Source organism: Oncorhynchus clarkii, chromosome 2 (genome assembly GCF_045791955.1).
Source record: "Oncorhynchus clarkii lewisi isolate Uvic-CL-2024 chromosome 2, UVic_Ocla_1.0, whole genome shotgun sequence".
In the NCBI taxonomy this organism is placed as follows: Eukaryota; Metazoa; Chordata; class Actinopteri; order Salmoniformes; family Salmonidae; genus Oncorhynchus; species Oncorhynchus clarkii.
Window position 1 is genome coordinate 15,660,420 of NC_092148.1, and position 18,171 is coordinate 15,678,590.

At 44.9% G+C, this 18,171-nt stretch overlaps 1 protein-coding gene across 2 annotated transcripts in view; it reads left to right on the forward strand.

Annotated features, from left to right (window-relative positions):
- The window catches only part of LOC139422822 (hormone-sensitive lipase-like), a 42,580-nt gene extending 24,935 nt beyond the window's left edge, over window positions 1–17,645 (forward strand). Inside the window, exons 5-13 of one of the 2 annotated variants that reach the window (XM_071174222.1) lie at window positions 5,135–5,280; window positions 5,749–5,934; window positions 7,076–7,228; window positions 9,492–9,636; window positions 10,078–10,305; window positions 10,438–10,596; window positions 11,673–11,875; window positions 12,464–12,727; window positions 12,860–15,040. In XM_071174222.1, the coding sequence (XP_071030323.1) occupies window positions 5,135–5,280; window positions 5,749–5,934; window positions 7,076–7,228; window positions 9,492–9,636; window positions 10,078–10,305; window positions 10,438–10,596; window positions 11,673–11,875; window positions 12,464–12,727; window positions 12,860–13,261 (1,886 nt within the window). In that variant the 3' untranslated portion in view covers window positions 13,262–15,040. Of the gene's footprint in view, window positions 1–5,134; window positions 5,281–5,748; window positions 5,935–7,075; window positions 7,229–9,491; window positions 9,637–10,077; window positions 10,306–10,437; window positions 10,597–11,672; window positions 11,876–12,463; window positions 12,728–12,859 lie in introns of both variants that reach the window. The other variant, XM_071174213.1, reaches the window with a different exon arrangement.
- The last annotated feature ends 526 nt before the right edge of the window (window positions 17,646–18,171 follow it).

Here is an 18,171-nt window from a genome sequence, read left to right on the forward strand (position 1 = left end):
GGAAATGTAGGAACATTTGATGAATCTGTGGAACAATGGAGTTCTTACACAGAACGTATTGAGTACTTTGTGTTGGCAAATGGAATTAAAGCAGAAGTCGTTGTGCCAACATTTTTGACTTATGGGAGGAAAAACATTCAATCTATTGCGCAGCCTAGTAATGCCTGAAAAACCTGGTGATAAATCATATGATGAAATTGTCTACCTTTTTAAAAAGACATTCTCCCAAACCACTGATAATCGCAGAGATTCCGGTTTCATAAGAGAAATCAAGAGGGGAGGGAATCAATCTGTTTGTGGCTGTTTGAAACAGTAATCTGAAAACTGTGAATTTGGGCGAGCAATGAGTGACCCTATCTATACGTGATGGGTTAATGTGTGGCATGCGCAGCGAGGCAATTCAGAAACGCCTTTTGACTGAGAGTAACTTCTATTGCTCTCTGTAATGTTGAGTACGTCAATGGAAATGGCAAATAAAGACGCACAACAGCTAAGTGCATCGACCAAAGTGCATAAGGTGTCTACGTGGTTAAAAAACAAGGCAGGAGGTGGGAAGCCATGCTATTGCTGTGGGAAACCAGATCACCAAGCAGAGGAGTGTTGGTGCAAAGACTTAGACTGCAGAAGTTGTGGAAAAACGGGTCACATCGAATGTGCATGTAAAAACCAAAAGACACAATCAAACAAAAGTACTGAACAAAGGAAAAGCCACTTCAGGAAGTACAAAAAGAAAGTGCATAAAATGGAGCACACAGAGGATGAACAAAGTGTCTGAAGGGGAGGAATTTTTGCATGTTATGTTAATTTCAGACAATGGATACGGACGGGTACTGGGTGACACCGCTACTGGATGGAAACGCAGTACGGATGCAAGTGGACATTGGAGCAGCCATATCTTTGCTGTATAGAAGGAGAAACTACATCATCTTACACTACAGCCCACAAAGATGACTCTGAAAACATACAGTGAGAGGAAGTATGATTGTTACAGTGGAGCTCAACAAACAGAAGGTAAAGCTACCACTCTACATTGTGAAAGGTAACCATCCAGCATTGCTAGGACGCACATGGCTGGTAAAGATCAAACTAAACTGGCAGGAAATTCACATGGCTGCAAAAGAGGACACCAACCTACAAGGGATATTGAGGAAACACGCAGATGTGTTCAAAGGAGAACTTGGCAGAATAAAGGACATAACCTGACTGAAACCAGACAGCAACCCAAATGCTTCAAAGCTAGACCTGTCCCATACGCCATAAAACCTTTGGTCACGCTTCCTCTCACTGTATGTTTTCAGAGTCATCTTTGTGGGCTGTAGTGTAAGGTGATGTAGTTTCTCCTTCTATACAGCCTCAGACAGCAAAGATATTGCGGAAGCTTCATCCCCACAGAACGTGAGTCAGCTGTGATCATTCTTAGGACTACTGACATACTACACAATCTTTGTGCCAAACCTAGCTAACATGTTAAAGCCACTGCATGTACTTTTGAACACAACCCAACAGTGGAAGTGGACAGACAGATGTGAGGAGGCTTTCAAGAAAGTGAAAACGGCCTTAGCTCAGTCAGAGGCCCTAACTCACTTCAACCCCAACTTGCCATTACAGTTGGCATGTGATGCATCGCCTTATGGCGTTGGTGCGGTTGTCTCACACATCATGCCATCAGGTGAAGAAAGGCCAATCGCTTTTGCATCACGGACCTTAAGTAAAGCCGAGAGCAATTATGCACAGATAGAGCGTGAAGCGCTCGTCATTGTGTTTGGAGTAAAGACATTTCATCAGTTTCTGTTTTGCCGTTGATTCACACTGCTGACGGACCATAGACCCCTCACCTCCATCTTTGGTCCCCACACCACCGGCATTCCGTCGCTTGCATGCAGCGATGGTTGTTATTTGCTCACCAGTACGATATCAAGTACCGAAGGTCTGAGCAGCACTGCAATGCAGACGGCCTCTCAAGGCTTCCCTTACCTGTCGCACACACTGAGCACTCCCAGGCTGAAATCTTCTACTTTAAGGAAGTGACGAACGCCCCAGTTACTTCTGTCCAAGTGAAAAAGGTCACCCACACTGATCCAGTGATGTCGGCGGTCGTGGACATTGTCACTCGTGGAAAAGGAGAAATGTTGGACAGCCTACAACCTTACCTAGTGAGGAGAAACGAGCTCACAGTTCAGTTTGGACGCTTGCTATGTGGTTTTCGAGTCATCATACCACCGCCACTGAGAAGGCAGGTGCTTGAAGAACTCCATTCAGGGCACTGTGGCATGGTGTGAATGAAGGAGATTGCCCGCCGCTACTTTTGGTGGCCAGGTCTGGACGCAGCTATCGAAGACGAGGTCAAGTCATGTTCTGCATGTCAAAAGATAAGATGCCTCAGCTAGCGCCACTACACCCATGGGACTTCCCAGAGGAGCCTTGGCAGCGAGTCCACACAGACTATGCAGGCCCACTGGAAGATCGTATGTTCTTAGTCGTAGTTGATGCAAATGGCCTGAGGTCACAGTGATGAAGAGCACCTCAGCTGAAAGAACCATCGAAGAGCTACGGTCAATCTTCAGTCGCTTCGGCTTGCCAGCTCCCTCAATAGGTGTCTAAACACCTCCTGTTAACTTACAGAAACACTCCCCATGCTACAACCAAAGTGGCCCCCGCGTCAGCCATGATGAAAAGACGGCTTCACACGCGACTCGACCTCCTGAGACCTCCAAAGACGAGACCGTTTGTACAGACACAACAGCGAGCACAGGTGGAGAGACAGAGCAAAGCAAAACACAGAAGCTTCATAGCTGGAGAGCGAGTTCTTGCTCGGAACTACTGCAAAGCTCCAAAGTGGATACCAGCCACAGTGGTTGCACAAACAGGGCCTGTGTCCTACACAGTTCACACACCGGAGAACATCATATGGAGAAGACAAGCGGATCAACTTTTGCAAGGAACCAACCTCAGATGACTCCTGTCAAATGACGAACTAAGATCGGCTACTGGAGACCTACCACGACTATGAGCTATCACCTGAACATCCTCTGCAGCAACCTACGAATGTGGAAAGTGCTCCAGACTCACCTGAACCAGTCAAGAGTGCCTACTCAGGGTACTGTTTCACCCCAGTCTGGGCATACACCATCACCACTCCGACTCAGCGATAATGTGACTGTAGACTCACCTGTACGTCGTCATTACACTGCAAGAAAAAGACAACACCCTGACAGGTTGACTATTTAGTTCAGACTAACCACTGACATTGGGGCAGAATACACCCCAGGTCTGGGGACTGAGGCAGTCTACCCTCTATCCCTAGTTTAGAAGAGGTTATTCTGAAAAGTTAATTTACTTACATAAAGATAACTTATATTAAAAAGAAAACAATAGGCAAAACAGTGAATATTTACTTTTTCCTTATGAGTCATCAAATGTAAAAGGGGGAGGAATATGTTGTGTATTGATATTCTAGTTTGGTCCCTTTAGGGCACCCTGTAACCCCCCCCCCAATGTCCACGCTAATTTCTACTCCCGTTTCATGTCCTGTCCTTATGTTAGGTATAAGTAATAGTGTGCTATACAACACTTACCTTTGATCTTCATATGGTTGCACTCACAAGACTCCCAGTTACACAGTAAATGTTCGATAAAGTCCCTCTTTATGTCCCAAAAACTCAGTTTTGTTGGTGCGTTTTGTTCAGTAATCCAATGGCTCCAAGGCGGTCACAGCAGGCAGACGAATACATACTAAAAGTACCGGTAAAGTTTGTCAAAACATGTCAAACGATGATTATAATTCATCCTCAGGTTGTTTGTCTTTATAATCAATAATATTTCAACCGGACAATACCGTTTTCAATAGAAAGGAAAAATAACAAACGGAGCTCGCCGAATCAGGTCTGCAGAGTTCCTCTGTCCTCTCACCATGTCTAAAGACTGCAGTTCCTATGGCTTCCACTAGATGTCAATCTGATTCCTAACCCATTGGATTCTCTATAGGCATTGAGTTGAAAAACAGCTACATGAAAATAATTCCACTTCCTGAATGGATTTTTCTCAGGTTTTCACCTGCCATATCAGTTCTGTTATTCTCAGACATTATTTTAACAGTTTTTGAAACTGTAGTGTCTTCTATCCAAATCTACCAATAATATGCATATCCTAGCTTCTGTGCCTGAGGAACAGGCAGTTTACTTTGGGCACGCTTTTCATCCGGAGGTGAAAATACTGCCCCCTACCCAAGAGAGGTTAAAGGAAGACTTACTTACATTGCCCATTAACCCACACACACACATTTTAAATTCTTTCTTAATCCCCAAATGACATTACAGTCTAGAAGGATTCCAACATTTCATAGGTCATGGATATATGGACACTTATGAGTACAGAAACACTTTTTCCATACAGCACACACAAGTAAGCATTTCACTGTTAGTCTACACCTGTTGTTTATAAAGGATGTGACCGCACACACAAACGATTTGATCGAACACTGTCTTGTGCTTTATGCTGCTTCCCAGTGGAGCAAGGAGGTATTGCACCGTATGGTGAGTATCTGTCCCCCTTGACCACTGCTATAGTCTGTCTGGGACATAGAGCCAGCCTTTGACATGGTCACTCTATCCCCATGGTCACCTATTAACCAAGTCTTGGTGATTTAATTAGATTAGGGGAATCTGTTTTAGTGCTGTGGCAGAACAAATAGCCATATAGTTCAGCTCTCCTGGACAACAAGTGACCATTGCTCTGTCCCATCCAGACACTCCTGTAGCTACAGGGATTGAAAGAGTTCTGTTTAACAGTAGCATGTACTGCCTCCACTCATGGCCATCGCGCTGTCTCTGCCTCCCCCTCCCTGTGTTTCTGTCTCAGTGAGGTGGTGATTTGATGTTAGCTACTCCCTCTCCTCTTCCCTGTCCCTTTTCTTTTCATTCATCTTTATCCATACCTATACATTTTTCCCTCTGCCACTTCCACTACCTTGACCCACTTCCACTACCTTGACCCACTTCCACTACCTTGACCCACTTCCACTACCTTGACCCACTCTTTTTTTTTACCTGCAACTGTCTTTATCACCCTCTCCTTCTTGCCTCCCTCCTACAACCATCTCTCCACTATCTTCTCTCCCCCTTCCCTCTTTCTCCAGGTGTAGCAGCCAGCTCCTTCTTTACCTCAGGGAAGTACGCCATTGACCCGGAGCTAAGGGGGGCGGAGTTTGAACGCATCACTCAGAACCTGGACGTCCACTTCTGGAAGGCCTTCTGGAACATCACAGAGACTGAGATTCTATCTGTGAGTCACTGACCACTGGATGGACTTTGGAATGGGTCGCTAGTAGAATATTCTTCCCTTGCGCTGGGATGTACAGCTCAGTGGTAGAGTACTCTTCCCTTGCATGCGTTAGCCAACAGGACAAACGCTGAGACAATCTTAACTCTCTTTCATGCGTCTCATAGTTATGTAGTTACAGAGCTTGTAATACTGTCACTGTGTTTAGATTTTACTGGATGCTTTCCTGCCATGAGGAGATGCTCTCAGCTTTGTCTTTTTGTCAAGTTTATTGACCTACAAATGACCGGAAGTTCAAAACAAAATAATAAAATGATATGGTGAATTATGAATGTTTATCTGATTTGCCCTCTGCCTTCACTCTTTCTTTCTTGTCCCTCCTCCTGAAGGAAAAGACTGAAACATTGCGGTGTATCTGTGACGGATGACAAAGTAATCTTCTTCCTCCTTGCCTTCTACTCGTCCCCTCAGAGTCTAGCCAGTATGACGTCCACCCAGGTGAAGGTGAACCGTGCCCTCTCGGTGCCCCCTGTGCCCTTTGACCTCCCGCTGGTGGCCAATCCGCACCTCACTGTCACCATAGAGGCCCCGTCGGCCCACACTGGCCCTGGCCCCGTGCAGATGAGGCTGATCTCCTACGAGCTGAGGGAGGGGCAGGTAACTAAAGCCTTGTTCATATTGGCATTTTGAAGTGACTCAAATCCTATTTTTTTTATTTTTTTTTATATCTGATTCAAATCGTACTTTTCCTGCCGTCTGAACAGCCAAAAAGTACATGGGATCGGATATTTCAAGCCACATTTCAAACCACCTTTACATGTGATGAAAAAGGAGGACCAAGGCAGTTTTCATATAATACATTTAAATGCCTTTATTTTTATGGCGCGTTCAATGGAAACCAAGATAAAAAAAAATAGTAAGCAATACTATACACACAAAAATTTGAAATACTGTAAGTATGTTATCAAAATACAAATTAAGGCTAGAAGCATAATCGAAAAACGTTTTGCAAAATAAACAAGTTTGTATTGGACAAATGCAGGTAGGTCCCGCTTGGTTCTTCGGTTCCTAGTGAATACAACCCTGGTCTCATACTGGTTATATTCCAGTCTCAGCTGATTCTACATCAAAGTTCACTGTTGTTAACCTTTCAAATCTGACATGCAGAACCTTTTAACTGGTAGATCAAAATGTGCTGCTGTCGCTGTACTAACTTTAATAGCAGCAGTCTGACAGTGTGTATTTCTCATATTAATTGGCTTCAAGCTGTTGAGAAGCCTCTTCCTGCGTGAAATGCTCGAACATCAAGGGATTCTGTTAGTTTGCGTTTCCTTTGTCTGAGAGCAGCTGTTGTAAACAACAGTGTCTTCTCTGCTCATCCGTGGCTCTTAATCCCTTTAAATCCTCACACACACACACTCACATTTATTTATTTGGGGAGGTATTGAACAGCAGAGCTGAGCATCTGTAGTCTGGTATTAAACCAGACATATCAGCCAACACTTTCAACTCACTCATTGATCCTGCTCAGTCAAAGAGCTGTCGTTTTATGTGGAGGACACAAGCGAACGCCTCTCTGCTGTTCCCTGCTAATGTTAATGAATGGGAATGAGGATGGTGTGTTTTTGGTGGAGATGGAAGGACAGTCAGGAGCAGAGAAAAAACCGCACAGCTAATCCTGACTGAAGGGATTGTTCAACAGAGAGCTGTAAAGCAAACAGACAAATCAATATCTGTAGCAATTGTGAAAACAATTTTTCTACCTTTTGATTATGATTGTCTGTCTGTCTCTCTGTAGGACAGTGAGGCGTTGCTGTCCCTGTCTCGTTCTGAGGGGGGTCCGATCTCCCTGTCCCTGGGAATGAAGACCAAGCAGAGCCCCCCTTCTCGCTGGCTCCTGCTTCACTACCACGGAGGAGGCTTTGTGGCCCAGACCTCCAAGTCTCACGAGGTAACAACACATTCTGTTCTCTCTCGTTCGTTCGTTGGTAAGGAATTGACATCACGTTTCACCTTTAACCTAACTAGTGTCTCTATGGTGGGAGCCCATGGTGTGGCCTGGTTCTCTCCACAGCCTATCTGTGTTCAAGACATCAATGTCTTTTTTAAATATATTATAGTTAACTGGAATCAAACCATTCTAATGAACAGTTTGGGAGTTGCGTTGTTAGAGGGGTACTTGGTGGTCTTGAGGATATGATTGTGTTTTCACTCCATGGCTTCCCTGTAGTGAGCCGTTCCTGCTAAAGACCGTTTAATTCATCCTGTAGGGTTGATGGACACACACTGACTTTATTTGTATCACTCTATTATCTAGTAATTGGTGCAGGCCAGCCCTCCTTACCCCCTCTTCCACTCCTGTCTCTTTCCTCCCTCCTCATTCTCTCCTCTCTCTCCTTCTCCCCCTGTCCTCTTGAAGTGGTCAGCTCAGAGCTCAGCCTCTAACAGATGAGACAGGGGGCTGTATTATATAACCAGCAGGCTACTTTTAACCACTGAGAAGCGTCACCATGAAACCAGAGTGGACTGGCAGTCCCTTGATCTCCAATAGCCTAGCAACCAGAGGCTATAGGAAGTGATCTGAGGAGGAACAAGCCTGTCATGTTGAATTAGCCTGGAACTCTGCATGAAGTTATTATGGCTTTATATTTCATAGACATCTTCCATTAGGGCCTATCTGTGTGTGATCTCTAGACTCTCTCCTCTAAACCTGTCCTCTACGCGTTCCTCCTTTCTGATCATTATTCCCTTTGTTCTCTACTCTCCTTTGTCCTAATGACCTCTTCTGTCATTTTTGTAATCACTTTGGCTCTTTGCTTTCTTTTCTCTCTCCTCCCTCCTGCACTGTACCCACTCTTGTTCTTCCTTCTTCCCCCTGGCCAGTGGGGGGATGGATAGAGCCTGTGAGGGCAGGAGTCTGTGGTGTCTCCATTTTTCACTTTTCCCCCTCCTGCCACCTTCACTCCTCCTCCTGGAGTGTTCAGGGAGATGGATAGTGTCTGAGGGCTGAAGCTCTCACTCTCTCACACAGAGGGAGCTGTGTAGTGTGAGGGCAGAAGTCTGTGGTGTCCCTCTCAGTACCCCATTGATCCAGACCCCCAATAATGGATGGGCCACAACTTAATCACTCAAGTGTGTGTGTCAGAGGTGCTAGCCCAGAAGCAGATTAACCACAGTGCCTGTCTCTGCAGAGGAGTGGAACTACTACACCCTGTAACCCCGGCAGTAGGAGATGATCTGCAAGGTTATGGATAGGTGGGCATACTTTCCATACACACCTCTCATCAGGACAGTTTAGACCCAGCCTGTTGTTCTGTGGGTATTCATCTCTCTATGGGGGCCGCTGGCAAACCTTGTGATTGTCAGATCTGGCCAGCCGTGCTGACGGGTGTCAAAACGCATCATGTACTGACAATGGCGATCGTTCAGATTGACACGCAGGTACACACACCACACACGTCAGCGGTGCCAGACTGGGATCCATTATGACAGCGTGGCTTTAAGAGTGCAGGGCAGATTCCCAGGGATGGTGTTGAGGTGGTGTCTGGCAGTGTGATGTGGTCACATCCAGTCATGGGCCACTGAGGTGAGGCTCTCTGTGTATTGTTTAGAGAGGCGGAGCTGTCACTACTGACACTGTCCCTGATGCTTAGAGAGAAGAGGAGAGGTGTTCTGTAGAGGGCAGACTAATATTGTCAGATGAGATTTATTGTCAGATGTACGCTCTCTGACTAGGCTAAGTACTTGATGACCGTACAAGGTTATAATAATAAAAGCAAATATTCTAAGGATGTTTTGATCTGAGAAGTATGTTTCTAAGAATGCTAATCACTTAGCTACCATGACACCATGACAGCTATACCAATTGCATAGCAACAACAGGTTAACACCACCCCTGTGTAGTGAGAGCAAGGTTGTCATGTTGCATTTGTGAGCACAGTGCGCATACCTGGTATTTTCATAACAGAATTACCAAGCCACCACTGGAGTTCTGCAGTGTACGTTTGAGGTTGGGTTGGTAGTTCACCATTACAGAACCTGCAAGGTGGGAATCTGATACCAGGACCTCTTCTCCTATCCTTAACACCACCTCCTGTAAAGCTAGCTAGGGGGCACTAAGAAGCATTCAGAACTGCAAACAGCACTCTGCCTGCCCTGGTAGGGGGTTCACTCACTCCTTTCACCTCCATTCACCCCCTTTCTTTCTTCTCCAGCCGTACCTGAAGAGCTGGTCTCAGGACCTGGGTGTGCCCATCCTGTCTGTGGACTACTCTCTGGCCCCTGATGCCCCCTTCCCCAGGGCCCTGGAGGACTGCTTTTACGCCTACTGCTGGGCCATCAAGAACCACCACCTGCTGGGTAGGACTACACACCACTACCACTTTATCTTAGAATAAAGGATCTTTAATATCCCAGAGTGGAAAATGTCTTTGACAACATTTTGATGCTGTGTATATGTAAATGGACATGCCTGTTTTTTCAGGTGGGCTTTATTCGCAATGATCTCAATATTTACCATGGATACTTCCTGGTACTTAATAGATTATTATGACAGAAAGCTAAAGACTGGTTAGCTTGGAACTCACTCAACTGAATGTCATAGTCTCAACTTATGTCTCCAAATATAAAACATTGTGGGAGAAGATTAAACATTGCCCCATGTAAACACGGGCACAGAGAGTGGGACTTGGAAGTGTTATATAGACTCTCACTTTTAGTAATATTTTCTCTTTTCTCTCCCTCTTGCTGTTTCTCTCTCACTTTTTTGCCTCAATCTAATGACTGACTCTCCTCTCTCAGGTTGGACGGGGGAGAATGTCTGTCTGGCCGGTGACAGTGCCGGTGGTAACCTGTGTATTACAACATCGATGCGCGCTGCCTCTCATGGTGTGCGAATGCCTGATGGCATCGTAGCTGCCTACCCTGCCATCCTGCTCACCGCCTACGCCTCGCCCTCCCGCCTGCTCACCCTCTTTGACCCCCTACTGCCCCTCAGTGTGCTCTCCAGGTGTCTCAGCGCCTACGCAGGTACGACTGTGTGAGAGGGAGCAGAGATGGTTTACTGCACCGGAGTGTAGTGCGTGGTGTTTGTGCATGCCAATCAATGCTGATGAGTGATGGGTACCACATTTCCCCTCTCCCCCTCCCTCTCTCTCCCAGGTGAGGAGCCCCAGGCAGAGAAGCAGGTGGAGAAGGTGAGCACTCTGAGCATGGTGAGGAGAGACACGGCCCTGCTGCTCAGAGACTTCAAACAGGGAGCTTCCAACTGGATCCACTCCCTACTGGACCCCAACAGAGCAGCTGCCACGGCATCAACAGGTAGGTACACCTGTGTGTGTGTTGGAGGGGCTGGGGTGTGTCTTGTGGTGAGTGGGTATGTGTGTCTCTATGTACTTGTGTTCACGCATCTTTGTGTCTGACTGAGGTGAAATAATATTTTCCTATTACCGGAAGGGCCATGTATGTATGTATGATTTTTATTAAAATTGATATCCATAGTTAACATCTTAACCAATCAATCACCCACGGCTACCACCCTGTTACGTCACACCCTCATCCATACATATCAATTCACTGCTTAGTCTCAGGCCACAGAAGGCTCTCCCCACTATAATTGTGTTGAAACCCTGCAGTAAGCAGACTATTCCAGGCGTCACCATGTTACCTGACACACAGCAGCTGTGGGCCAGACTAATGACTTTGTCATTGGGGGGTGTACATTATTAAAGGCCATGATGGGGACTTCATTATTAATAGAAGATCTCAGTGAGTACAGCTTTGAGAACAGACAAGCCATGACACCTCTTACAGCTGTGTTGTGACGGGGAGATCATATCGTAATGACACCATTATTGCTTAAAGCTAGAATCCGCAATTGAAACGATAACAAAGCGGGCACCCGCCTCTGTTTTGGTCAAAAGCTGAGGGATGGGCCTGGAGCAATGTAACCACTCAAATTCAAACTGTAGACTGCTATGGATGGAAGGAACCCATGTGATAAAAAATGTAGTTTTAACCATGTTTTAAAGCTTTACAGTGTTAGTTTACATTTATATCGTTTACATTTATAACATTGGTGTGAAATAAGATTGTGGGGTTCTGATGGGGTGTGACAGTTGAACTAAGCTCACAAGGCATTTTTAAGTGTTATTCTTCAATCAATGGTGTATATCAATAATTTATTAGTCCAAAAATGAATGTAGTATCTAACGATTTTAGCTTTTATTATCCATCTCCCGATAACTGCATGTCCCTCACTCCCGCCTCTTCTCACCGTCCTCCAATCATGTCTTCATTGATGTTTCCCTGTTCCATAATGGCCTCAGTCTTTCTCTCACTCTGCCTCTGCCTCTGCCTTATTTTGGTTTGTCAATGACTTTCTCTTCTCTCTCCAGACACGTCTTCGTCAGTGAGGAAGAGTGTGTCTGAGGCATCCATCAGCTCACCCCACTCGGACCCCCCTGAGCATCCCTCGGACTTCTCCCTTAGGAGAGAGTCTCTGAAGAGCCTCGCAGGCCACGCCAACAATGCCATTGCCACCCCCGCTGCTGCCCCCACCACACCTGCCCACAATGCAATGGTGTTCCCCGAAACCACGGTATGATACTCCCTGAGTTTCCCTTTAAAGCAGATGTAGGATCAGATTACCCTCCCCAAATCCTGACCATTTGGGGGGGGGGGTTTAACTGACTTCTGATCAGTGTTGCAGTTTCATCCTTCTTTTACAACAACTTCAGACACACTTGTCACTGAAGTGTTGGTGTTTGTCTTAACTAAGCCTCTCTGAATAATTTATGCAAATAGATGGTGACCAAGCTGCTTGTCTTGTTCCCTCCTCCACAGATTTATCTGGCGCTGACAGAACTGTGTGTCTGAGTGTAACCTGTAGTGTGTCAGTATGGGGATCATCTCTGTGCTTCTGTAAAGCCAGTCTGAATGAATGCCTCTGTCTACAGGGGGAATATGAAGAACTGTCACATGATGTCACAGTGAAACATGTCAATGTTTGTTCCTGTGATTTGAAATGTGAAAAAATATACTTGAGGCTTGTAGATTCTTAGAACAAGTGTCTGGTCCCAACGGAAAGACGCATCAGTATGATCCAGTATCATCAGGTTTCCACATCTTGGTCTTAGTGTTAACTTATGTATTGTCATGGTAATCTATTTTTCCTGTACCCCTCCAGCCTGACAACGTGAGCTTCTTCCTCTCCAAAGAGGTGGTGTCCATGTCGGATGCTCTGTCTTCTGTTGCCATAGCGCCCCCTGAGGGGGAGGAGGGCGTGGTGCTGGAGCACCCTCGGGAGTTCCCCCTGGGCTTCGAACCGCTGCGTTCTGAGCGGCTGGCTGAGATGAAGCTGGCCACCTCGCCTGTCGTCAGGAACCCCTACATGTCTCCTCTACTGGCCCCCGACAGCATGCTGAGAGGACTACCCCCCATACACCTAGTGGTGAGAGGGAGGGAAATGGAGTTGAGGACTGGCTTGTCCCAATCCTTTTTGGGTCTTTTCCACCAATTATAATTTTTTACTTGATCCTATAATATCCTCTTTGACACCGTTTATCTCTCCTTCTCCCCCTAGGCCTGTGCATTAGACCCCATGCTGGATGACTCTGTGATGTTTGCCAAGCGCCTGAGGAACGTAGATCAGCCAGTCACCCTGTGTGTGGTGGACGACCTTCCCCATGGCTTTCTCAGCCTATCACAGCTCTCCAGGGAGACTAGGGAAGCGGCTAACGTTTGCGTCAACCGAATCAGGGACGTCTTTGACCAGAAGGACTCGCCCCAGGAGCCGCGCATGCACCGCAAGCTGGAAAGGACCAATTGCCGTGCTTCCTCTGTCGCCACGGGTGACCCAGAGAAACTCTTTGCAACACCCATTCAGGAGGAGGAGCTGCTGGTTGCCAGGGGAGGGGCTCTAGTTCCAGGTGGGGAGGGGCTAGTTGGCGTGGCAGCACAGAACAACAATAATGTTGTGGGATAAAGACATAATCAGGGGTTTGCTAGATGAAGAGTGCTGTTTGTCAAAGGATTTAAAAGAGGGGGGATTTGGGCCATGTGAAGCCTGGGAGAGGATAAGCGAATAGAGTGAAGGAAAAACAGCAGGAGGAGGATATGCAGAAGGTGTTGGTAGCGTGCCCAGTTTTGGAGAGACAGAATGAAGCACCCATGGATAGAGAGGACAGCAAGTACTAAATGCAACTTCTTCAGTTTTCAAACTCTCAATTGCTGTTTAGCACCATGCACATGTTGACCACACACACACTAAACCATTTTGCCTTTTGGGCTGCTGCATTGTGCTCGGTGTAGAACTGTGAGTTTGGAGCCAGGACATTATGAAACAGCACAGAGCGTTGGGGTGAATAGTCGATCCATCTCCCTATAGAAGACTATTCCAGTCCCTAATCAGATAGTGGTAGACGTGCAATGAGCTCCTACATAGTGCCATCACAACTTAATGGCCACTTGTCTTTTAGGGAGCCACTCTAAATCAAGCTTAATAACTGTAGAACTCTGAGGTCTGTTAAACTAGTTGGTTGTGAATACTGCCGCTGTTCGGTCACTTACTCTGCTGATTGGCCCATCAATAGGACGCTGCAGTGCTAAAAACAACAAACTTAGAAACTGGAAGGATTTCGTAGTACCTTAAAATTCCACAGAAATTGTTATCCATAATTGATCGTATTATGCCATAGTATTCCTTGTTGTTTTTATTTATTGTGTGTGTACTCGTATTTTATTATTTAAAAAATCCTAGATTATAGTTTTCCCTATTTGTTCAAGGCTTTTAAGAGCATATTTCCTAGCTGTGTAGTGCCATACTCTATGGCTGCTCATTCCTAGTTGTTCAAAGTAGCCAAATGTTAACCGCTATCACTCTCACTGTAGTGACTAGTGGTCAGTTAGCCGTTACCCACCCAACCAGTCACCTCATAGTGAGATGTGGCTGAGGGTTGATATTATGAGGCCAATATAATCTCTATATGCTGGTCTGTCTTTTATACTGATATATTATAACTAGCCAATCATAAATAGTTAATGCAATATTATAGCTGCATTTTCATTGATCAGTGCAATCAACAGGATTCAGTGGAGCCATGATGATATTGTGTTGGATTTAAGTCACTGTTGTGGGAGCAAAGCATCAAGTCAGTCATTTTTGATTTGATCATTTTTATTAACGCCAAGTATTACGTCTTATGATTTTAAGTCTCTTGTGCTCAGCCTTTGTTGCCATCTAAAATAAATCACTTAGCTGTCTATAGACTGACTGCCTTTAGAAGCAGATGTTTTTTAAAAGACTGGAAATCCTTTCTCTATTTGCAAAGTGAATAACTTCAATAAGAAAGCCTGAAGCAGACAGATGCACGGCCCATCTCTTCATACTATCTGTACATCACTGCACTGACTGCCAAAAATGCAGCCCTCTATCCCAGGATGCAGTGCATTACACTGCCACAGCCCTTGAGCCAGGGGACGTCCTGCTTGCTGAACCATTTCTGCATCTCTGTCCAAATCAGAGGATCCATTCTGCTCCAACAGCCTGTACCGAGTGAGCAGGAGAATCTAGAACAAGCATGATAGTGAGCTCATACTCACTGAACAGGTGACTTCTCTAGTTAGAGAATGTGTCTTTCTATGCACCTTTAGGACATTCTACAGTGGCTGACTGACAATCTGTGATTCTCTGTCCTATTTGCTGCCAGTGCTTATTGCAGTGTTTTGAGGCAGGCTGGTAGAAATTAAAAGAGCTGTTAAGTGATTCCCTTGAATACCTTCACGGTTATCTTGTTTTTAGAAGTATTGTGTTTAATGGTTGCTGGTTATGATCATTTCACACTTTTTCTTTGTAAGTTAAGTGTAAATGTTTGTTTCGTGTGTCAGTGTTTAGTGCCCATGTGCGTGTCTGGTAAGTGGATTCTGTATGCGTCTATCAATGACTCTTAACTTTGCACGTGTTTGTCAGTGCTTGTGTGGGTGGAACATCTACCATCTTTGAAACCATGATTGTGTGTTTTTAATTGCAGCAGTAAAGCATACACGTGGGTGTATGGGGCCATGAGTTGCGACCCAAGCCCCTGAATCTCATGGGTGTTGTACAGTACACTATTGTTTAGCCAAGCAGGACTTCTGAGATCCCATTTAACACTATGCATTCTGTCAGCCATCGCTATGATGCATTACAAGGTCCTTGATTAATAAAGTTATCATTGTGTTCTAGCAACATAACTGATCATGCATTTTGAGATTTAGTAGCCTGGCGTCTCCATTGCCAGAGTAGATATCATAACCCCACACCCGACCAGCACCACTCCAGGCCCTATGGGATGCCCTGAATGGCTCCTATAGACTACTAGCGCCCCCAATGAGCAAGGCTAGTACAGCCCTCTGATCTATCTATGGAACTGTGTAATGGTGGGTTAGAACCGCTTGGTGGTTTAGGACCAAATCCTTTTTGGGTTGTGGCTTTAGTGTTTGTTTCTGGTCCTGGTCAGAAACATTGCTCTTGTTTTCTTGGTGGGTCACAAATTATTTTATATGGGTCACAGTGCAACAACTTTGGGAACCACTGCAATAAGCTGCTCTTTTAATGGCTACCAATCCTTCACCTGATCTGAGAAGAGGGCAACGCACAGGAGAAATCCATGACATGGTGCTAGTCCATCTGCCATCTTGTTTTCACCTTCCTAGTCCTATTGGTTGTCAGGAAAGGGAAGGAGCCATTTGAGAGCATTGGAACATGGTCTCCCTCCATATGTGGGCCAACCACTGTTTCTATGCCTCTAGAGGATTGATGCATCATGTATTTGTGTGCATGTTGCTGTGTTCAAAACAACTTGGATCTTGGAAAGTGTCAAATCAGGACGTCAGTGATCTTCACGTCGCAAAGTCTGAGTTCTAGAACGAGGCCCACGATTCAGAGTTGGAGGAAGGTTGTTGGAGATCGCTTTTTTTCCCTCGAGTTCCCAGTTTTGAATGCTCGGAAGTCAGAATTTCCCGAGTTCCTGGTTGTTTTGGGCAGTATGCACCTTTTTTGGGTCTTGAAATGCAAATTGGCTGAAGTAGTGTTGAGAAATGTAATGTGGCTTTGTGTGTTTTGATTGTACATTGTACTTCAACCATTTCCCTCGTGTATAGGCTATTTACACTGGATTCAACATCTCTTAGCCCGGGATATCTTTAGCTCTAGGCTAACATAAAACATGCAGTGTGAAAAGCCTATTAGTCAACATATCTAAAAGCTGTTTAGGTCAAGTACCCGGTCGAATGTTACCCTACACACAGCTATGTAATAACACACCAGCATCCTTTCGTAGATTTTATCTCCTGTCTTTGGTGAGCCATGTCTGTTTTTCGATCTAAAATTCGGTCTTGGTTGAAATGCTTTCGATCAACCCTGAGGCTCGTTATGCAAGGCTATTTTCCATTTCCATTTGGTCATTTAGCAGACGGTATTCCACTTAGTTTGCCTAGAGCATTGTGGAATCTACACAATCTGGTCATTTGAGAATCATTTCCTCGAATAGAAATGACCCCCGACTGCCTGCTTCGCAGAATGTGTTCTTAATAGGAAATGTTTTTCTTTATTTTTTTGTCCCACTTAGACCAGGGGTTCTCAATGGGTTCTGTAGAGGTACTGCCGGGCGTCCGCAGCCAGACACACATTTCACCAATTATATATTTTTCAACTCAGCTATTCCAATGTGCAATATGTCGATTGCAGGATATTACCTTTAAAGCAGCAATTCAGTGGAGCCATGAGAACTGCAACATTTTCACTCCGATGCCAACAGGCGGGTCTTTTTAATGTTCTTTCCCCTGGCCCGAGACTTGGTTCGTTCAGCCATAAACTGCAGAAGTCATAACTCCTTGTAGACTATTTTTATCACACGAGTTATGATTATGAGGGGGATCCTGATGAATTTGCGCACATAAAATGGGTCCCCTCCCAAGACCCAAAACGTTTGCGAACCCCTGATTTGCACTTTATCACACAAGTGGTATTGTCTATGTTAGATTAAGGCAGAACCAAAGATTGCATCTAGTTTTATATGAAACTTGCTGTCACTGTCATTGACATTAGTAACAGACATTTTGGCCTGGGTTGATGTCCTGGTGGCTGTATCATTGAGATCTACATAGTAGTTCTCTGTTTGCACTTTATGGAACAAGATGCTGTTGTTAATATAGAGCTATTGAAGATAACTATATTTTATTGAAGCCTACACAAAGCCATAGACTGGAAGAAAATGTTTTGAAGTTTACTTGATTTTTATTTTACAACACCACAAGTGCAATCATGTGAATAAAAAAATATGAATCTATATTACAAAAATAAAATGCATTTCCTGTATAGATATTTTTTACTTTGACTTGTTATTCCATTTATTTTGTTTTTGACTCCTGTAATGTCTCTTTACAGAATTGATTGAATGTTTCACATATGGATTGAGTATTTTGTCTCTTGTAACCCTTGTTTATTCTCCTAAACGTGTTACATCTATTTATTTCAAAGCTGAAATACGGAATTGGGGCAACAGACATTTTGTGACCTATGGGTAAATCCATTACCTGTCAATCAAATCTTAAACAGGATTACAAGGCTGTTTCAACAAGCTTATTCTGTTTATCAATCTGACTTTGACACAGGTCTATAAAATGTGTACATTGACCAAGTTTTTATATTTGAATGGAAACCAAATGAGCTGAAGTTGCAGGCTTTCAAATTCGGTGAACAATGTAGGAATTACAGCATGTTTTATAGCCCTAAACACTTCAGAATTCATCCTGCTGCTTTTGTCAGCAGTCACATCAATAAATACAAGGGAACCAGTTCCATTGGCAGCCATAAACGCCCACGCCGTAACACCACCTCCACCATGATTCACAGAT